This window comes from Chenopodium album, chromosome 25 (genome assembly GCF_948465745.1).
Source record: "Chenopodium album chromosome 25, dcCheAlbu1.1, whole genome shotgun sequence".
NCBI lineage: Eukaryota > Viridiplantae > Streptophyta > Magnoliopsida > Caryophyllales > Amaranthaceae > Chenopodium > Chenopodium album.
Genome location: NC_137858.1, coordinates 35920376 through 35943831, shown reverse-complemented (window position 1 = coordinate 35943831; position 23456 = coordinate 35920376). Strand labels below are relative to the sequence as shown.

General features: G+C 40.3%; 1 protein-coding gene across 2 annotated transcripts; it reads left to right on the top strand.

Moving 5' to 3' along the window:
* The first annotated feature begins 14264 nt into the window (after positions 1–14264).
* LOC145614154 (disease resistance protein RPP13-like) lies at positions 14265–18200 on the top strand. Of its 2 annotated transcripts, XR_014107064.1 has the most exons (3): positions 14265–17268; positions 17807–17960; positions 18076–18200. XR_014107064.1 is itself a non-coding variant. In XM_081669159.1 (2 exons), the coding sequence occupies exons 1-2, from the start codon at positions 14563–14565 to the stop codon at positions 17855–17857; spliced, it is 2757 nt and encodes a 918-aa protein (XP_081525285.1). In that variant the 5' UTR covers positions 14265–14562; the 3' UTR covers positions 17858–18200. The 2 variants fall into 2 exon arrangements, 1 of the variants encoding a protein (XP_081525285.1); XM_081669159.1 differs by having other exon boundaries at positions 17807–18200.
* Positions 18201–23456: the final 5256 nt, after the last annotated feature.

Below are 23456 nucleotides of genomic sequence, written 5' to 3'. Positions count from 1 at the left end.
ATGTAGGGTCAAGGAAGAGTTTGGAATTTGGTGTGGGCTAGGGAGGTGGTCAGAATTAGGTGGTGGCTAGGATTTTAGAACTGCAAAATTTTGTGGTGCTAGGGTTTTAGAAGTGCGAAATTTAATTTGGTGGCGGCTAGGGTTTAAGAGTGGTCGGAATTCGAAGGGGGTTTATGGGTGGTCGAAATCCGATGGCTAGGGTTTTGAGGTCAAAAATAAGTGGAAAGAGGGTCGAAATTCGGTGGGAGAGGGACGGAATCCGCGGTTGAATGGCTAGTGCGATGGTTGTGGTTGTGCGATGGCTGATGTGTGGCGAGTTGGTGGTGGGGTTGGTAGCCGGTTCAGCGGTGGGGCTAGTAGACGAAGTTCGGCGGTGAAGTTGGTAGCCACTCCGGCGGTGGCTGAGTTTTTATTAATTTTGTTTTAAAACAAAAATTGTTTTTTTTTAAAAAAAAATAAAATTATTCAATAATGTAGTGACACGTGTACGTAGTAGGACCCACTAACGGATTTATGGACAAAATCTGTTAGTTGGAGATGATTGGTGGTAAAAGCCAACTTTTTTTTTTTTTTTTTTTTATATTATTTAATTTTCTTTTATGTTGTAGTGAAATAGAACTTTTATGTAGGTGGTAAATGCCAATAAGTGGTTTTTTGGAGGTTGTAAAAGTTAAAATTTTTCTATCATTTAACTAATACAGAATGTAAAATAATATGTCGATTTGTTACAATAATACTCCATATAATTTTAGCATAATCACATACGAAGGAAAATAAAATAATGCTCCATAGTAGTTATAGTCAAAGCAGTGCTAGTAAATGGGTCATTCGGGTCGGGTATGGGTCGGGTCATTTCAGATCGGGTAAAGTTTAGGTCAAAAAGTTATCGGGTCTAGTTCGGGTCGGGTCATTTCAGGTTTAGGTTTGATTTCGGGTCAACTGATAATCGGTTTGGGTTACAGGTCAACATTTTAGGTCGAGTTCGAGTCGGGTCAAGTTTGGGTCGGGTCAGTTCAGGTCAATTTTCGGGTCCAATTTTCGGGTCAACTTCGGGTCGGGTCATATTCGGTCCGATGCATTGGGTTAAATTCAACTCTGTATATATTTATATATTTTTTGACAAGAAACTCACTATATTTATTAAGGCTACTTTTTTAATGTAATACAATAATTGGTTGAGTTTAGATTATTTTGTAATTTCATTTGGTATTGAACATTATGTTATGTACGCAGTATTATTGTACTATTTTATTTTTCCTAGACTTGTGAGAATTGTGACTTTTATTTTGAGCCTTAGTTAATTTTTTTAATCTCATGGACAAATTTCGTAGAACAGTCAATAAATTTCAATCTTTTTACGAATTTTTAATAAATTATGGAGATAAAAGGCCGAAGAAATCGAGAAAAGTAATGCTCAAAATTTGTAAATTACTTATTGTAGGCGTCGTTTGAAGTGCGCCTACGTTAAAGCATGTTGTGAATATGTTTGGCACTCATAGGAAGTGGGAATTGACATTACGATTAGGGACAACGATTAGGGACAAAGCAAAGTAGGGAGCCTCCAACAAGCTTTTAAGGAACTTGTAAACCGTTCACGGATCATTTAAGGCAACCACGATTAAGGGACAACGATAGGCAACAACGATTGACCCGTGAAGGTTACACCCCACTCATAATCCATGAGATTACTAACTCTATATGGTTCGGAACCACGAAAGGAGGATCGGGGATGATGGTACGAAGTGAGTCATGGAGTCACATTCGCCCGTATTGGCCTCTACTCGATAAAATCGTTAGAAAAAATAATAGAAATAAAAAGAACATGATTCCTTACTTTGATTTTGTTTGCTTACTACTATAAAAACAATAAACGCGTTAGTAACTTCAAGGAAAATTAATTAAACAATAATTAAAATGGAATTAAATTAAATTAAATAGAATTGATTTGGGGCCAAACCCTCAAACAGTTCTACCTTTCACGCCATGGTTTAAGGATAGAACCTCGGGTAAAGTACGGACTCCTTGGAGTGCTTAAGGAAGGTATTTTGAGAGAGAAGGGTAGGCTAGTGTTTAGGCTAAAGCATAGAAGAGAAATGAGAGAGTTAATTGATGCCCCGTACATCAGAAATGAGGGGGTATTTATAGAAAAAAAGTGTTGAGGGAACACACGGAACCCTAAAAAGATAAAAACCCTAAAAAAGTATCCCGCGACACGGCAAACTATACCGTGACACGGGGAATTCCACCGTCAGACGGGAATGATTCCCGTGACACGGTGCAATTTTTGGGTGACGCGGGATGTTTTTAGCAAACGGGGGAAGAAAACGCGTTAGGGTTTACGCGGAAAAGACGCAGAAATTCCCGTGTCACAGCAAACTTCTCGTGTCACGGGAATTCTCACCGTCAGACGGCAGAGTTTCCCGTGACGCGGTAGATTCCTGCCGTGGCACGGGAATTTCCAATTCACTTTTCCGTCTAAATACATTTTTAACCCTAATTTCATTCAGCATTTTAAGTGCCGATTGATAATTTCGGGCCATTTTCTGATTTATTATTATTGGGCTAAAATAAGAAAATAAGTAAAAATAAATAAATAAAAGGCTTGGGCCAAAAATAATAAAACAATAAAATAAGAAAGAGGTTTAGGCTGAAATTAAAACTATGCTTTTATCAAACATCAAGACTAATCCATGGACTGTTCAAAAATATGAATTTAATTAAATATGATTTTTAAGCACTCTCGGGATTAAATACTGAACCCGACCAATAGTGACGGTGAAAGGTTGTTTATCATCGGGTTTGGTTTCGGGGAGACATTGGTGTCTACATTTACATTGTTACACATTACAAATTAATAAAAATAAATTAAGTCAGTTTGATTGCGATTTTTTTCTATTTCAGTTTGCTCAAATCAAGTCTTTAGCTTAAATAGGTTCTGGTCATTTAAGGTATAAGATAATTTTGGTTCGGGTCACTTTGGGTTTCGAGTCTATTAGGGTTCATTAATTCAAGTTAAAGGTTGGGTCACTTTGGGTATAGAGTCAACTTCGGGTCTAGGGTCATTTAGGGTCAGGTTGTTTCGGGTCTCGGGTCGGGTCGTTTCGGGTTTCGGGTCAATTCCACTTCGGGTCGGGTATGGGTTGAGTCGGGTTGATTTGGGATTTGGGTCAATTTCGGGTCACTATTTTCAGGTCGGATCATCAAGTCAGGGTCAAAATTGTCAGGTCTAGCAGTGCCTAGGAGACCATGCAAATTCAAATATACTATAACTATTTAAATACAACAGCAGTACTACTAGCATAAAGACTTATTATTGTGTTAGCATACTTTTACAAAGAACAAGAACTATAATAGCCAGTGGCGGATCCAAGATTTTATGGGTGTTGGGTCACCGTCACCCATTAACCACATACCTATAGATTCAAGAGGTGAATTTTAATTTTTGGAGGATGATTTTGTGATAGAGGAAGAGGATGAATTTTGGACTGAAAAACTTGTCGTTATATCACACTTTTTTTTCTTTCATTTTGAAATTAAGTCACAATATCAATAAAATTACTGATATTAATTAATTAATATCACTCATATAATGAATATAGGTTACCGTTATGGATCGCACTAAATAAGTTAGGATTAGGTTAATTAAAGTATAATTGTGTTAAAAATTAGATGTAGTATAGATTAAGGAAAAAAATGGTAAAACTAATCACACTGATCCCTAAATAGAGTAAAAATAGAAAAAACTAATAATCTGAATAATTAGAATTATAGCAATTACTAATTTTTATAGTATATGCTTCGATTTTGATGAAAAAGATAAAAAAAAAATTATAATGAAGAACAAATGAAGCAAAGATTTCATACAAATTCCCACAATGAGCATTTTATAATATAATAATGCTACTTATACAAAATATGAAGTTAAAAAAAATACTTCAAAAATGGTAGTCCCAGGATTTATAAAGCAAGCTATTGTAAGTAGTGAGAACCACTACACCACCAATGCACATGTGATAATTAATTGCTTTCATTTTTATAAATACCTTAGTTTTGTTTTGTTTTGTTTGTTTTTTTTTTTTTTTTTATAATTTTTTTCCCTAGATCACATGACCCACCGGGACCACACCTGGATCCGCCAATGATAATAGCAATAACAGATTGAAAACTTTTGCAAAAGTAACAAACACATGGGGACATACCGGACATTACTTACTAGTGGCCTAGTGGACAACAAGGAATTTGAAAAATCAAAGAGAAATAAAAATTAAACAGGAACATTAAACGATGTTTCGTCAAAAGGTCCCGATTTAAAAGGCAAGGTGTGCGCAATGGAAAGACCGTTACTTATTGGTTGTTTCTCAAGTAAAGGTGGGCATGGGTCGTGCCGGCAAGTGGGCGGCACGGGCCCGGCACAATTCCGGCATGGCTCAGCACGACGGCCAGCCGTGAACAAAAAAATTGAAATCCATCACGGGCACGGTGGGCGGCACGGTCTTCGGCCCATGGGTCAGCACGCTGGCACGGCCCACCAGCCTGACACGAGGCACGACCCATGCCCACCTTAATTTATATAAACTTATTTAATTAAATAAATTTATTTAATTAATAAATAAATAAGTTTATTTATTTAAACCTTAAACATAAATTATTTATATAAACTTAATTAAATAAAATTTGTTCAAAAAAATATTAACATTAACATAAACATAAATTAATAACGTTATTTATATAAACTTAAGTTGTTCAAAAAATTTTATATATATTGATTTTTTTTATATACATATATATATATATATTTTAAAAAAAATACGGGTTGGCCCGCTGCCCGGCATGTGGGCTGTAATGTGCCAAAATTTGGCATCGCATGGCACGAGCCCCACCCAGGCACGGCCCGGCACGGCATGATGCCCATGTTTATTCTCAAGTATATAATGGGTAAGTTTCAATAAAAATGTGAAATGCAAAAGAAAATTCCAAGAAGCTTATTCCCATGGAAGGGCTTAGTCTGTCAACAAGTCATCTTGATCCTATCTATGCTGCTCAGACTAAGATAGGTATGTCCAAGTGCCCAACTCAACTATTTTTTTAAAAAATTGTCCACGGTTTTGGGCCTTTGACACAGAATTAAGGGCCCATACATCTTAGTTATGTCTGAGTGTCGAAATTCCAACACGAGTACTTGAAGTGATGTACAGATTTCACGTACTCCCTCCGTTTTTAAATACTTGCTCCATTTCTCCATGCGCGGAGTTTTAAGAGAAATTGGAGAAAGTAGAAAAATATGGAGGTAGTGGGGTAGGTGGAAGAATAAAAAAAATTGTAAAAAGCGAAAGTAATGGTGAGAATTGGAGGAGAGAGAATATATGTTGGGTCCACTATGTGAGAGAAGTTAATAAAATATTGTAAAAACTTTCTAAATAAGGAAATGAAGCAAGTATTTAAAAACGGCCGTAAATGAAAAGTGGAGCAAGTATTTAAAAACGGAGGGAGCAATATACTTCTTTTGTCGAAATATGTATATATATTTGACAACTCTGATCACATGATTCACATCCAATGTCTATTAAAGCAGGATAATGACTCTAGTCATTTTGTAATACTACCTCCATTAACAGTTATTTGCAACATTTACCAAAAAAGAGTGCTAATTATTATTTGCAACTAACTTATTTCTTTTCTATTTAAGTACCTTTTTCTGTTAAAATGACCAAAATACCCTCATTTAAAAATTATTAGCATATAATACTACACATTATTACAAAATATTATAACCTTAATCTAAAAGTTTTTTTTTTGTCTCTTCTCCTTCATCTCTCAGTTCATCCTTCTCTCTTTCTTCCTACATCTCTCATCACCCTTTAAATTTCAATCCATCCTAATAGTGGATTTCAGATCTGGTTATTCTTTGATTTGGTGGCCCGTGGGTGGATTTGCAGGTTTGTGGGGGTAATTTGTGGGTGAATTTCGGTGGTTGTTGTGTCGATTTCGTGGTTGTTGGGTGATTTTCGTAGTTCGTGTTTCATGGATTTCTTGTTGGGTGGATTTCGGTGGTTCTTGGGTGGGTGGAATTCAGCGGTTCTTGGGTGGATTCGGTGGTTCTTGGGTGGATTTCGGTGGTTATTGGGTGAATTCTGGTGAATTCTAGGTGGCGTGGGTGGTGGTTCATGGATTCTGGGTAGCATGTGGTGGTGTTTCCGGGAAATTATGTTTACATTGTAATTGCTTTTTTTTTTTTTAAAAAAAAAATGTGATTAATAGTTAGCTAAATATCTATAACTTTCAATAATCAGGTTTTTGAAGTTTTGCCTAGGTGTCCGCGCTGACCCCCTTGGTTGCAAATAACAATTAACGAAGGTAGTATAATGGGTTTTTGCTTTTAGAATATGAGATTAGTTCTTGGTGAACGATATGATTGTTTCAATGTGCCGTACATGACTATGAATTACATAGGTGAATTCCGAAATTCCACAAATCTTAAACTTAGTTTATTACAATTTAGAGGTGTCAATTCGAATGATCAAATAAAGGCCTAATGAGATCTGGACAGGTCGGGTCAATTTTTAAAGTCAATTCATGCTAAATTATTGTGTCCACGTGAGTCCAAACCTAATCGGATACTTTTCGGGTCGGGTCGGGTGTAGTTTTGAATATGTAATTGTCCCAGTTGTGGATCCAAGGGTTCTGCTGGGTGAGCTGGGTCCCGTCAACTACCTACACAAGGCAGCACACGTAAGCTGCCCTCGATGGTGGCTCGAGGAACCCCCCCCCCCCCCCCCCCCCGAAACTTAAGTCAGAAAGTGATTAGAGAGAGAAAGTGTACTTAGAAAGATGTATAGATTGTAATAACTTTAGTGTCTAACCACTTTTCCGTTGTACTTTACCCTCTATTTATAGGCGTACCATCTCCTTCGTGGAGAGTTTAGCCTGGTCAGCCCTGCGGGCTGACTCTGCCAGGCTGATGAGCCCTTCTTTAATTGCTTACTCGGCAGTGAGTGCGCACCCTGGGGGCTGGGCGATAGTTCAGCGGGAGCTACCCTATACAACTAGCCCCTCAAGAGGTGGTATGAGGTTACTCATGTCAATCAGATCGTTTGCTGGCTGATTTATGACCGGTGAATATTTCTGACACTTGTCGCATTTTTTTAACATACGCTAGTGTGTCCTGTGTGAGAGTTGGCCAATATGCCCCTCTTCTAAGGACCTCCACTCCAATGCTTTCCCGCCAATGTGATTGGCACATATCCCGGAGTGGGCTTCTTCCATGATACCCTCTTGCTCCCATTCTGGGATGCACCACAGTAGTGGCTTTGAAAAGCCTTTCTTTTTGAGCTCTCCATTCATCACCACATACCAATTTGCATCTTTCTTCACCTTTCTAGCTTGTACTTCGTCATCGGGCAGCGAGCCATGAAGCTTGTATGCCAAGATGTCAGAGAACCAGGTTCTCCGACGCAGGCGCTAATGCGATAGGCGTTTGGGGGTAGGCGCTTAATTAATGCTAGGCGAGGCGTTTTGAATGAAGCGCAGGTAGGCGCATCGAAGCGCGTGAAGCGCAGTAGGCGCAGAAGCGTGCTTTTGTGCGCTTTAATAAAAAATTCCTTTTTTCAGTTTTTTATCTTGTTAAATGTATCCTGGTCCACACCATATAATATCCTTAATACTAAAAAGTGGACCAAGAGTATAAAAAAAAGGAAAAAAGATGAAAAAAGAAAGAAGAGTAGAAGAAAAGATGCTTCAGCCAGCCCAAGTTTCAACAAATTGAATCTTGAAGAAAACCATCAGGTACGTATTCATCATTTTATTTTTCCTTCTCTTCTTTGTCTTTCCATTTCTTCCCTTTCTTTTTCTTCATTTTTCTTTCGTTTTTTTCTGGGTTTTTGGTTGAAATCTTCTCCATCTCTTTGAGTTTTTTTTTTTTTAAAAAAAATTTTATTTAAGAACTCCATCTATCATAGTTTTTAGAGGGATGAGAACCATATCCTTTTATAATACTGTTATTATCTTTAAAGTTTGCATGCAAATAAAATGTACAATTAATGAAAATATCAACCATCAGCCACTTGTCATTTTCTGCCTAAAAAGTCACATGCACCACAATTTTTTAAAAGACTGACGTCACCACTAACCAAAACATTCAAATAAAAATACTTTATTAATTATTTAATCAATTTCATTTAATTATTTAGTCTTTTTTTGGTATATATTGACAGATGTGCATTGTTTCAGATGATGATACAAGATTACAAGATGACAAGTTGACATATCCTTTTGAGATTATTATAATATTTGTGGGAAAGCAATATTATGTTCTTAAATTTATGTGTTTTTATATTATATTTCAGTAACATAAGTACAATAACCTTTAATTTTACAAAAGTGCGCCTTACTTTAATAAGGCGCGCGCCTTGCGCTTGCGCCTTACGCCTAGGCTCTAGCACCCTTATCGCCTTAGTGCGCCTTGCGCTTTTTTATACACTGCTTCGACCATCACTATTCTTGTGAGGCTTTGCAAGGTGGAGCTGGCCAACTTAGATAGGGCATCAGCCTGAGAGTTTCTTGCTCGGGGGATTAAGTCTATCTGGAAATGGACTAGCTGGGCTGCCAGTTCCTTTACTTTGGTCACATATTTCATCATAGTGGCCTCCCTTATCTCATATGCCCCCTGCAGCTGACTGGCAACGAGCTGGGAATCAGTCCGCAAGTGTACTTTGTGAGCTCCGGCTGCGAGATTCATGCGCAAGCCTGCTAGCGCCGCTTCCTACTCTGCTTCATTGTTAGACGCTTTGAACTTGAACTTGATGGAATACTCGAATACGTTTCCTTTTGGAGACGCCATTATGACTCTTGCTCCACTCCCCGTTTGGGCTGAGGACCCATCCACTTCCACCTTCCAGACTCCAATGTCATCTTTCTTCTCCTCATAAGAGGCTTCAACTATGAAGTCTGCTAGAGCTTGTGCCTTGATGGCTGCTCTAGGCTTGACCTCAAATTCATACTCAGAAAGTTCAATTACCCATTTCAAGAGTCTGCCTGATGCGTCCATCTGTTGCAATGCTTTTTAATTTCCAACGGGTGGTTTGTGAGAACCTCTATTATATGCGCGTCGAAGTATGGTTTTAGCTTTCTTGCTGTCGTGACCACCGCGAAGGCTAGCTTTTCTACCAGGGGGTATCTTTGCTCTGCGTCAGTCAGCACGTGACTCACGAAATATATTGGCCTTTGTTGCTTCTGTCTTTTTACCAGCAGAACGGCTGCGATTGTTTGTATTGATGATGAGATGTATAACTGCAGCTTTTCCCTCAGCTCCGGGCTGATCATTGTCGGGAGCTTAGTCAGATGCTCCTTGATGCCTTCAAAGGCTTCTTTCTCTTTGGCCCCCCACTTGAATTCCCTGTTTCTTTTCAATAGCTGATAGAATGGTAAGACTTTGTCTGCTGACTTACTGATGAACCTGGTCAATGCGGCCATTCTGCCTATCAACCTCATGACATCCTTAATGCTCTTAGGCTCGGGCAGATTGAGAACTGCTTCGACCTTTTCCGAGTTGGCATCTATTCCCCTTTCGCTGATCAGAAAACCCAAGAACTTTCCCGAGCTCACTCCAAAGACACATTTCTTCGGGTTGAGCTTGATCTTATACTTGTTCAAGGTAGCGAATGTTTCCTCTAAATCCATGATATGTCCAGCCTGCGTGACGCTCTTGACAATTAAATCGTCAACGTATACTTCTACATTTCGTCCTTTCGGGTGAAGGAACACTCTATCCATTGCCTTCTGAAAAGTTGCCCCCACATTCTTCAGCCCGAAGGGCTTAACTATGTAATTGTACACTCCCCCTTCAGTGATGAATGCAGTTTTCTGCCTGTCTGGCTCGTGCAGGCTGATCTGGTGGTACCCTGAGAAGGCGTCCATAAAGCTTAGTAGGGTGTGCTCGCTCGTTGAGTCTACTAGTTGATCTATTCGTGGCAGTGGGTAACAGTCCTTCGGGCAGGCCTTGTTAAGATTTGTGAAGTCGACACACATTCTCCATTGACCATTTGCCTTCTTCACCATGACCACGTTGGCTAACCATTCTGGATAGTCACAGGGTTCGATAAATCCTGCTTCCAAGAGTTTTTCCACCTCTTCCTGGATTGCCTGATTTTTCTCCGTGGAGAAGCTTCGCTTTTTCTGCCTGGCTGGTCTAATATCCTCTTTTACATTCAGCCTATGCACCATGACCGCTGGATCAATTCCGGGAATCTCATCTACGGAAAATGCAAAAATGTCTTTATTCTTTCTTAGCAGCTCTATGAGGTTGACCCCCACTCCTGGATCAATGTCTTTCCCGATTTTCACTGTTCTCGAGGGGTCACCTTCTTTGAGCTCGACCTTGACATGCTCCCTGCTGGGAAGTGGTCTGGCCACTTCTTCTTTGGCAGGCTCGAAGTCTTCCATCGCCAACTTTTGCTTATCCTTCTCCCTGTGATACTCTTCACGCTTTCTCTTCCTTGACTTCCTCTGACTTCCCCTGAGCTTTGCAGATCGCCCCTCATTAGTTGTGTAAGCCATCGCCAGGTGGTAAGTGGATACCACCCTGCCTATCTTGTGGATGAGCGGCCTTCCCATGATTACATTGTAGGGTGAGGGAGAGTTTATCAAGAGAAATTCTGCTCGGACATCACGCCTTCTTGACCTCTCTCCTACCCGGACTAAGAGCTCGATTATGCCCTCAAGGGTGAGCCCCGAGCCATTAAACCCGGTGACCTCGTAGTTTACTCTCTTTAGATCCTTTCTGTCAAACTTCAGCTCGTTGAACGCACTGATGTAGCTGATGTTGGCTGAGATGCCTCCGTCTATCAGTATTCTATCCACTTCCCAGTTTGCAATTCTCATTGTTACCACCAGCGGGTCGTCATGAGGGTAAATTATGCCCTTCTGGTCATACTCATCAAACGTGGCTCGTGGTTGCGGGGGAAGGGGTGGCCATCTACGCTTGTTATTGTCATTAATCTGATGTATCATTGCCCTTAGGTTAGCCAGCGTTCTGTTGACTGTCCCCCCATGTACTGGTCCTCCACTGATCACATACACCCTGCCCTCTGGCTTGCCATCTCTGTCCTTGTCTCCAGCTGGACCCCTATGACCTCCTCTGCGGTCAGCTCGGCCCGCTCTATCCTCCTCCCTCCTTCTGGGAGGATCATCACGCTGCTTAAATTGGGTCAGGTATCCTCTCCTGATTAAGTCCTCTATGTTGTCCTTTAAGTGTGTGCACTCTTCAGTGGTGTGGCCATTGTCCCTATGGAAGTCACACCACCTGCTGGTATCACGACTTCTGTTTATCATCCTTGGGGGCCTCTGCCACTTATCACCAGCTTTGTTCACCCTGAATATGTGAGATCTTGAATGGGTCAGTGGGGTGTATTGATCAAACTTCCCAGGCCTTGGATCTTCTCAGCCCTACGACCCTGTCCGCTTCTTTGCGGGTTTGCTCAGCTCTGCTTGGCTGGTCCACCCTGGGCACGTTCTCTGCCCGGGTGACCTCTGCCCGCCTGACTGGGTCACCTGCTGATTTCCTATCTAGCATTGCCCTGTCAGTCTCATCTGCCTTGATGAACTCATGTGCTTTACCCAGCGCTTCTGCGAGCGTTTTGAGGCTCTTACGTCCCATATAAGCTCTGAAGGGTGACCCTGGCAGTAGACCACTCTGCATTGCCAACAGTGCTACCTCCTGGCTCATGTTTGGAATGGTTGTTGCCTCCTTGTTGAATCTGGTGATAAAATCCCTTATAGGCTCATCTTTTCCCTAAACCAAGGACATCAGCTCGGTTGTCATCTTAGTTCTGTCCACCAGGGTTATAAGTGCTCCATGAACATCCTCTTCAGCTGGTTGTACGAGTATACAGAACATTTAGGGATGGCGCCGTACCATTCCGCTGTCAGCCCCTCCAGAGTTGGTGGGAAAGCCTTACACCAGACTGAGTTTGTCATGGTGTAGAGTACCATATGATTCTCGAAAGCTGATATGTGGCTTTTGGGTGTTGTAGTCCCACTGTACTTGCAGCTCGGCATCTTCACCTTCTCCATGGGTTCCTCCAAAATCTCCCGGCAAAATGGGGAATCATCTGGAACAACCTGGATTCGCGCTCGCTTGTCTCTCTCCGGGCTGGGTCCCCGGTCTGCGGCCGGTGACCTACTGCGAGGGACTCGCTTCTCCGGGCTGATCTGAGTAGGGGTTATTTCCTCCACGCTCCATTCTCGGATCAGGTTGCGAGCCTCTAGCTCCAAAACTTTTTTTCCTCAGTTAAATGAGCTCCTTCTGCTCAGGGGTGAGAGTCAAGACTTCCGGCGTTTTCGCTGCGAGCTGCACAGCTGCCGTTGCCGATGATGGACCGGCTCCCTCACCCATGTTGGTAAGGACCGCCGTCATTGCAGCCAGTTGCTCACTTGCTCCTTACTGCACTTAGAGAGGTTCTGCAGAATGGCTGGCATATTCACGGGCTACGGTTTCTAGGTTATAGGTGCTGAAACAATAAGTTCATTGTTCGCATCAGTTAATGGCATTCCGTACTTGAAAATATAGCTGGATCCTACCGGATCTAATGGTTTCGCGACTGCTTTAGCAGTAGCTGACGTTGATCCGACGGGGTTCGATTTCTGTGAGATGGTTGATTTGGGGTTTCCGGTGGTTTTGGATCGTTAGTTACTAAGGGTGCTTTTTGTGGTGTTTGGTTGGTCTCATTAGCTTTGGACGTGGGTGTTTGTACAGTTTCTTCTCCGGCCATGGTGGTAAGTTAACTAGTCCCTAGCTCAGTTGGTGAACCTCAGGTTAGGTGATCCTATCCTCTCCTTCTAGCGCCTATTGTTCCAGGTGTGGATCCAAGGGTTCTGATGGGTGAGCTGGGTCCCGTCAACTACCTACACAAGGCAGCACACGTAAACTGCCCTCGGGGGTGGCTCGAGGAACCCCCCTCCGAAGCTTAAGACAGAAAGTGTTTAGAGAGAGAAAGTGTACTTAGAAAGATGTATAGATTGTAATAACTTTAATGTCTAACCTCCTTTCCGTTGTACTTTACCCTCTATTTATAGGCGTACCATCTCCTTCGTGGAGAGTTTAGCCTAGTGAGCCCTGCGGGCTGACTCTGCCGGGCTGATGAGCCCTTCTTTATTTGCTTACTCGGCAGTGAGTGTGCACCCTGGGGGCTGGGCGATAGTTCAGCGGGAGCTACCCTATACAGTAATTAAATGATATTTTCATAAATCATAATTCCCAATTACATCCTTCCCTATTACTCCCTGCGTTTTTAAATACTTGCTCCACTTTCCATTTGTTGCCGTTTTTAAATACTTGCTTCATTTCCTTATTTGAAAAGGTTTTAAAATATTTAATTAATTTCTCTCACCTAGTGGATCCAACATATATATTCTCTTTCCTCTAATTCTCTCCAATACTTTTGCTTTTTACAATTTTTTATTTTTCCATCAATCCCACTATCTCCATATTTTTTTACTATTTCCAATTTCTCCTAAAATTCTGCGCATAGTAAATTGGAGCAAGTATTTAAAAACGGAGGTTGTACATCCTTAATGAACTCTATTCATGCAAAATTATATTACTACTCCGTATTACAATAACTACTAGATGAAGCCCGTGCGACGCACGGTTTGTTTGATTTTTTTTTTATGAGCTAAAATTTGTTGTATATTTAGATAAAATTCCTAATATTAAAAGATAATATTTTATATTTAATTAATTTAAATTCAAAAATCTCATTCGCCAATTTTGCTTACATGGCATTTGAATTATTTAATTCTAAAAGAAATTGATAATCTCTTATTTAATTGGCTACTACTAAGATTTATAATCCTACATGACGCGCTAAGAAAATTAAATCCTACGTGGCTCTCTAAAATCTCGGAAAAAAACTCCCCTTTATATATATATATATATTAGATTTAGATAAATACATGCAGTACTTGTTAATAAAAATGGAAGCAATAATATCTTGTAGGAGTAGTAACAAAAAAAAATTATTTAGATAAATACATGCAGTTGATAAAAAAAATGGAAGCAATAATATCTTGTAGGAGTAAATAATAAAAATAAATAAATAAATAATTGTAAAATACTGCACGCACCAAGCGTCTATATCCAAACCTCGTGCATAAAAGCTTATCACACTAATCACTGCTCCACCTTACTTTGTAGGATTCAATATATCACACAATAATGTATTTGACCTGATTTGTTTTGGGGAAGGTGGGGGGGGGGGGGGGGGACAGCTGTCCCCCCTTATCTCATGCTGGCTCCGCCAGTGGTTTTGATACCTCTAATTCTGCTAAATGTCTTCTTCTGTGTGGGCGCATTGAGTGACTCAGTCATAACTACAGAAATAAAGTTAAGTGCATCAACCCCACCCTGTCAAGACTATTCTATAGTGCAAACTTCTGTCTACCCCTTGATCATTCTACTGAACTCACAGACACCACTCTTATCACAAATTCTCAACAACAGCCACAGCTAGACCTTCTATCTTTCAAAAAAAAAAAAAAAAAAAAAAAAAAAGACCTTCTATTCTAACTATGGCTGTTGAAGCAGTTGTTTCTGTGGTTATCCAGAAAGTCACAGACCTACTAATTCAGGAATCCAAAATATTCGACAAGGTCGTCGACCAAGTTGAAGACATCAGACTAGAGCTTCGGCAGATGCGAGGATTCGTAACGGATGCAGAGGAGCGTCAAAAGGATGATGATGATGCCAAGAAATGGGTTGAGACATATCTAAACACATTATATGAGGTGGAGGATATGGTTGAATTCTATGTCCTCAAATTAGTACACAATAAGAAGATGAAGGATTCAACCATAACAGCCTGCTGGAAGCTTCGAAGGAGATTGAAGCATATTGAGGAGGAGATAAAATGCCTAAATAAGATAAGGCCAGATAGTATTAAAGATGCAAGCTTGAGAGAATTATCCTTTTGCATAGAACAGAAGCAGCAGCTTGTACTCGACATCCCCACTAAGCAAATGCAGCAGCTTGTACTCGACATCTCCACTAAGCACGGCATTTGTGAAGATGATGATTCAGATTATGTTGGCTTCAAGCATTACGAGAAAGTACTGAAGGGATTATTGACTAGCAAGCATGGGGAACGAATTGATGTTGTTGGTCCTGTAGGTTCTGGGAAGACTACCCTAGTAAAAAAGATTTACAATTGCAAGTCAATCAAGGAGCAGTTTGAATGTCACGCTTGGCTTGATGTCTCTGGGGAGCATGTACTTAAAGATTTACTGCTAAAAGTATGGGATCAGGTCAACAAGAAAAGGGATAATGAGCTAACAATTCTTCATGAAGGAGAGCTAAGAGACGAGCTATGTGAATTTCTGAGTGGGAAAAAGTGCTTGATAATTTTAGATGATGCGAGGAAGAAACAGGATGCTTGCAAACAATTGATAGATGCTCTCCATAGTCTCCAAGACATGAATGAGTGTAAAGTTGTGGTGCTAGCTGAATCACGGTATGGAGATGCTGAGCCTATTCAACTGCAACCACTTGATGAAAACGAAAGCTGGGAATTATTTTCGAAAAGCTTACGCAATGAAGAGGGCATATGTGTCATCTCTGGCCACGCTTCTCTAAAGAATCAGATCCTCAAGAAATGCCAAGGCCTACCTCTAAATATTGTGCTCCTAGGGGGTTTCCTATCGACCAAGAAAATGAACTCTGCAGAATGGACCCGACTGTTCAGCCAGGCTAACTGGGATAACACGGATGTCTGGTTGTTGAGCTACGCTGATCTCCCTGCACACTATAAGCTCTGCTTGCTCTACCTGACACTCTTTCCAAAAGAATTTGACATCTCCGTAAGAAGAATTCTTCGGCTATGGCTTGCAGAGGGATTTCTACAACTCTCATCAGGATTGGGGGAAGACTTAGCTGAGATGTGTTTCGATGATTTGGCCAGGAGAAACTTAGTTAAAGTAACCAAGCTTCGATCAGATGGAGGCCCCAAGAAATGCCGTTTGCCTGGGTTTCTACGTGAACAGTTATCGCCCAAAGCCGAAGAAATCAGGCTTTTTCATAACCATCACAATAAACATACTACGAAGACATCACCAGCAGAACCAAGCATTCTACAGATGCGTAGAATAGTAGAGTATGCTGATATCACAGCCGATGATTTTGATTCTAACTTCCAGATTTTGCGGTCTTACTTTTCATTCAACTTTTCAAGATATTACACTCCAGCTAAAGGAGTAGGGAACTTACATCGAATCATCGGCAGTAAAGGTTTTGGAATGCTAAGGGTGCTTGATCTGGAAAGGGTATATAAGCCAATATTGTCTACAACATTGAAGCATCTATTTCAATTGAGATACTTGGGGCTTAGGTGGACATTACTTGATAGCCTTCCCGAATCAGTGGGTGATCTTCCCTACCTTGAAACCCTGGACCTAAAGCGCACATATATCAAAAAATTGCCAAGTTCTGTATGGAAACTAAAGCATCTACGACATCTTAATCTCCCTCATCAATTTCGCCTAGACACGAGAATGCAGCAGCCTAGTTCACAACTTCTGACACTTTGGGGAATAATTATTGATGATGGATGCATCATGACGGATGGGCTGGGGCTTTTAAATAATCTACGAGAGTTAGGTATTACTTGTCAATTAACACACTTTACAGGTCTGCTGAAATGGATTAAAAGCCAAATTCATCTTCAGTCGTTGAGCTTGACATCGAAGAATAAAGCAGGTTGCCCATCCAGACTTGAATTGGAATCTTTGTCAGAGTTACGTAAAATTACTCACTTAAAATTGCTTGGAAAGCTGAGCCATCTACTCAATAAGGAGGAGTTTCCGCCAAATATAAGAGTTCTCACGCTGTCTGTTTCAAACCTAGATAAAGACCCAATGGGAGTTTTGTCACAGCTTCAATGCTTATCTGTCCTCAGGCTCCTGGCTGAATCCTATCGTGGAAAAAAAATGGAATGCCCAGAAAATGGCTTTGCTAATCTTCGTGTATTGAAGTTGTGGATGCTGAATAACCTGGAGGAATGGGTAGTGCAGCCGGGAGGAATGCCCAATATCAAGGAGTTAGAGATCAGATCTTGCCAGCAGTTGAAAGGGCTCCCCGATAAGTTTCTAGAACGAACCACCTTAAAGGAACTGATTCTAACCAACATGCCAGAGGGTTTTGAGCAAAAGGTTCGCAAGAGTATTTCCGACCATAGTCAGCATACTAATCTCCAAACCAACCACTATGAGTTTAATCCTTTGCCGGTAAGTCTATGTTACTAACTTACTATATTAAACTGGGATTGGGGCAGGAAATCAAAATAGAAACAATTTGAACTTTGGTTGATGATATAAGAATCACAGAAAGCTAAGATAGTTATCATGTGTTCAAGTGGCTTGACACACTCCAAAGCTAACAAGCTGAAGCATATAAATTCTCAACAAATTCCAACATAGTATCTCTCTCCCATTCACATCCACTATCTATAGTCAGTTTAATCACTAATGCCCTCTAACTAAATTCCCTCTTCTTCTTGTTCAAGCTACCCTCTAACTGAGTAAAATTGACAATTTTCAATGTGCCCAAGCCCATTTGGCCCTTTCCTATACCCGAGGAGATACATTTACCTAAACAACAACATCTTTCTTTACATAATTGAATCATTAGCTTCTCTCATCAGTTTTTCTTCAGATTAGCAGCTCCAATACTTAATATAAGTTGGCTGACCTTACATTTTCGCATGTGTTTTTCTTTATTCTTTTCTAATCAGTTTCCCTAATGAACATAATTTCCTGATTCCAGTGGGAAAAAAACCCTCAACTGTGGCAACCTGATGGTGGCATTAATCTTTAGCAAGCAGACTGCCCACAAGAGCACCATGTCAATTCAGGAATTTCATACTAGAAGAGTTTTCATGTCCTGTGAGCCGAACTGACACAAAAAGACATGTACCAATGTACCACTTCATACTCGTGTGAATTACTTACTTTTCTTGTTTCCATATTATTCTTTCATGTTTCTTGGAAAAAAGTGGATCAGAAGTCTGATCACCAGTGCACCTATTCTTACAGATTTCAGTCATGCTACAGGATGCTGTTGAAGGTATTTATTTGCATTTAAGAGAAGATACTAATTTCTCGGGCAAGAATAATTGTTATCACAATTTTCAATAATTTTATATGCTTTTCAAGTGTCTTATCTGGTCAAACCCCCTACCCCCAAATGTCATAAGTCTTTGAAGATCAAAACCAAACATATCATCCCAAAAGATTTTAAGCCTTACATTTATGGTATCAGATATTCAGATCCCATGCCAGTATGCCACCCTTGTATTACAATGAGCTCCCAATCAGGGAGTCTTAAAAAATTGTTAGTAATAATAGTTTGACTGAGAGTAGTTAGCCGAAAAGTAATTTTTGTTACATATTTCAAAAGAAGAACACACATAGTTGAAGTATATATTATTAAGAATATATAATGAAAAAAAAAGAGCCACACCAGAGAAACCCCCTAAGAAAAGAAAGAGTAACAACTTGATCCATAAGCATTTATAGAGAAACTATCAAATCAAGGAATATCCTATCATTTCTGTCAAGCTAAAGCACCCAGATATAGTGAAAAATGTTACTGGTATCATACTGGTCACTAGACCGTTGATATACCATCTAGTCATTTAGATAAGTTTGATTCCTGACCCAGCTGATGAACCAGTTATGTATGTGAGCAAGATTAACCACTTGATCCATAAGTATTGAAAAAGAAAGTACCAATTCTGGAAAATCCTGGCATTCTTGTTAAGCTAAAGCACCCAAATATAGTGAAAAAAAAAAAAGGCTAGTGGTGGTCACTAGCCATTTATAACATCTAATCATCTAAAGAAAGTTTAATTACTGGCCCAGCTGATAGACAAATTTTGTGTTTGAGATGTCATTTACAGATGGGGAGCAGAGACCGATGAATAGAATTTTAAAGAATATCAGGATAGACAGATGACTTACTAGTCCTAATTCTGACAAAATAATGATCCTAACTGTATAAAACTTAGTCAAAAGAAAATTCACTAAGCTTGAGTAAAAGCTGCCACAGCATCAACAAACATTAACATGTAGCAAGCAGCATTCATTAATCAGTACACTTTGATTATTCCTTGGGCTTAGAGTATAAACATGATCAAAGAAGGTAAGAATGTGTTTGATTGATTTAATTTAAGCTCTGTTTGGTTCAACTACATTTGGTTGAAATTATATGATCTGAACTTAAATTATCTAAACTTATGTTATCAGAAATAATTTTCAGAGTAGCATAGCTTGTATAGCTATATGTGAGGTGCTAGAACTTGTTTTGTCTAAATTTATCTAAACCTCCTCTGTCTGAACTTACAAGCACTTATTTTAACTAAGTTGAACTTAGAACGTCATCATACTTATTGCCTGAAATAAAATTAAAAAAACTTGAAAAAATTATTAGGAGTTCTCATGAAGCCCTCCAAATTAAAAGTAGTGTTCATTAATGAACTTGGAAAGCAACTACTACAATTGCACCGACCTCAGAGTTATTCAACAAGGAGTTTGCTAATTCATTCATTTGGTCCTAAAACACCCATAAACTAACAACATTAACCCACACCAATTTCTCATCAAATATTTTCTCACTTGTTAGGTAATATTTCATGTTTTAGGCCAAAGAACACTACAAGGGGCCATGCAAACATCACGGCAAATAAAGATCAAAAGAAGAACTTTAATCTCTCAGATGTCAAACGGATATTTAGCAATACATTTATACATAATAACTTCATGGAAAATAAAGAATGTACTTTTCTTTTTCTATCTGACACAATTCTCCACCCTTCCTCCATCTCACATTTGTTGTAAGTCTTCAGTAATTGACTTCATAAAGTATCCAATCAACTCCTCTCTTTCCTCTACCGCAGCTAAAGCAACTATTATACTCGTAATGAATTTGTTTCGACTTCTCCCCTTTAAAACACAATATTTGCCCCATCTATCCCAATATTTGGCCTACAAGACTCTTTGAAGCTTTTTTCCAAGATATAAAAGCATGTGAAGAAACAATAAAACAGCTTTTTGTCCTTCGGTCTCAACTCTCAAGTGTCGTCATGTAGTTCCAAGGTTAGACTTATCTAATTACACCAATTGCGTTTCAATATCCCACATTGTTTTTGCATTAGAATCATGAGTAATGAGGACTCATGACAGTATTTAAAGACTTGTTCTTAGCTCTTTGACTCTTACTTTAACTAATTATTGCCTCAGATATGTCCTTTTTGTCTTGCTTTACCTCAGTTGGAATCAATCTTGGATTCTAAGATACTCACTAAATGGATAATTTTCTGCCACTAATCTGTCGTACAAGGTTTCCACACATGAATGGAGCCATGAATTGGCTGCAATGATTTAAAGCCAGGCGCTAGGATCCTCAGCGTGAAGACTAGTGTTAGAACCTATCAACAATGGAAACAACCTAAATGGATTTGCTTCATGTCACTCTTTACAAACATTAGGTCCTTACGCTTCTGAATCGAAAATAACAATATTGCTTGCTTATGTGAAGTGTACTTTAAGCTCACAGACAAATCCACAAACTTCACGTGAACTCTCTCATTGAATAAACAATGCCTCACGCCCCTCACCCTAGATTTTTTATTCCTCTCTCACCTTACATCTTTGAAATCGCGGCCTTTCTTCATTAGGCTGCCTCTAATCTGATAGGTACGCTCATTCAAATATGGTAAAGTAAAAATCTGGCTATTTATTTGTACATAAGTCCCTAAATTTTTGGGGTACTTTTCTATTGAACTTCTTGAGAAAATTCAGGTTTTTGTCTAAGACCATTTCCTTCAGTGACACTTTATTTGATTGCCTCAAGCTCCATCCCATTCTAAGTTTCAAACCTCAATAATTTACCGGTCATCAGACTTAGCTTTTCCCTCATAGTGTCACTCTGCATCAGACTTAGCTTTTCCCTCATAGTGTCACTCTGAGTCATCAAACTCAGCATCATAAGCATCCTCTTCTCCTAATATGGGGAAAAGAACTCCATTATGTGTTGTGCCGACACCCTCACCGTAAAACAATCTCAGATATCAATCAACAATCAGAACTACACCTATGATAGAGTTCCAGAAAGAATACTGGTCACAAATGGAGTGTTATTTATGGCTGTAACATTCTGTCATACTGGTCACTAATCACTAGATGAATTCATGCCCTCCTCCCTCCTCACCACACCACCACCCCCCCCCTAAAGATTGTAAATATCCTGTTAGAGATATGAAATATATATTTTCCGATATCTCATACCTCTAACATATCCACTAAAACATTACCAAATGTGCTGTGTCCAAAAACAAAAAGAAGTACTGAAAAGCGGAATTTAAGTTCAAATTATTCATCAGTTTCAAGCAATAAAGAATCAGAATGGCAGAATTTTACAATTAAGAATCATAAGACAGGGATTATTTGAGTTACAGGAACTTACCAAGCACCTCCAAAAAGCTCCTCCATTTTCTGCCAAATTAAGCTCCTTTTGATAGTGCAACTGGTTCAAGCATTTCATCGAACATCTTGAGTAACGTACACCAAGTTAGACATTTCGTTTTATTGCTTCTTCAATTGATCAGTTGCAAACCAACAACTACAAGTTTGAAATAACTATTGTTTCGGGTAAAACAATGGGACCTTGCCGAAGGTCCGAAGATGTGGTGAAGACTGGGCTCGGTCCAAGTAATGTTGGGCCGAGGGTTTCCTGCATAACTAACACACGTAAACTAGCCTCGGGGGTGTTGCCGAGGAAGGCCCCTCCGATGCTAAAGTCAGTGCAATGTATAGAGACAAATAACTATGCAAGAGAATTAATTGCTTGAGGGATATATGTGAATGAATGTAAAGTTGTACAATTGATGGCTTTTATACCTTTGCAAAACTTAGAGAAGTGGGCCTAAGCCAAATGGGCTTGCCATGTTGACTGACCTTGACTTTAGCACAGTTGGAGAGTTAAACCTTGGACCTTGGGCTTTAAATTGAACCATTTATGGACTAGGCCCAATTAGACTAAATTGGACCCAAACAACTTGCCCCCCAGACCCGATTTGGAAGGATGACCGATCGGGTTTAATTAATTAGAAAAACGGAGGGAAGTAAATGATTTAATTAATCCAAATAATTTGAATTTAAACTGCAATTAATGAAATAACGGCAGTTGGATGGACAATGGAGGAAGTTGGACGGATAATGGGTAGTTAATTTGGAGGGAGTGTGTTTAACGGTTACTTAGTGAGGTATTTAAGAGAGATTAAAGGCGCAGACTCCCAAACTTCCCATTTCTTGAAAAATAAACAAAGAACCGCACTCTCTCCTCACTTCTTCACAAATTCGCACTTGAACTCCCAAAGAAACCCCTAATTCCGCTGCAAAACTTCACTAAATCCCCGAAATTAAGGCTTCGAAACTAAAATTCGTCACTCCGAACTTGTAGATCGGCAAATTCCGCTTCAGATTAAGGTAATTTTCTTTGATTTCTCTTCGATTTTTCTCGAATTTGAAAGCACTCCCCTTTTCTCGATTTTTCTTTCGAAATTCCGACCATGGTGAGAGGTGCGAGAGGTAGAGCGCATCAACCCCGTCGAGCTAGGAAAATTCCAGACCCAAGGGACCGAACTGAGATTTGGAACGGGGAAAGGGTAGGACTCGACCTTGAAGAGGGTATTCGAGCTACCCCAATCTCTTCGGCGCCTCCGATCCCCAAGGAACGGAGGAGCCGAGCATTTCTAGGCAGGAGGAGGAAGTTCCGGCCGCGCCCTGGGATCGCGCCCTGGGATTTACTCCCCGGCTTCACAGAATGGCAAAACCTCGAGACGGTCTCGGCTATGATGAGGAACAGGCCTTACTCCTGGTGGGTCAGGTATCCCGAAGTGTATCGGTTCGCCGAACAAATAGAACTGCATTATGGCATCTTGGAAGCCGATGGGTATTGGTGTCGAATGCCCACGGCGTCTGATCGGATTCATCGTTCACCCCCTGGGTATGTGGGGGTGTACACTAGGCAGCTGCAGTATGGGCTACGATTCCCCCTAGACGATTTCGTCAGGGATCTTTTGATATACTACAGGATCTCTCTGTGTCAGTTGACCCCCGTCAGCATCCGAAGGGCGATGACGTATTTATGGGTCTGCAAAATTTTCAAGTACACGCCGAACCTGCACTGCTTCAAGAAGCTTCATAAGCTGGTGCGGAATGCCCAAAGTAGGTACAACGACCATGGTCCTGGGTGGTATCGGATTGAGACCCACCCCCAGTACTTAACAATGTGGCCGAACGACTATTCGGATAAAGATTGGAGAGGACAGTGGATATGGGTTAGGGCACCCACAGATCCTGATCACCCTCATGTCTTCAGCGCTCCTCGATATCTCTCCGAGCCGGACCCAAAG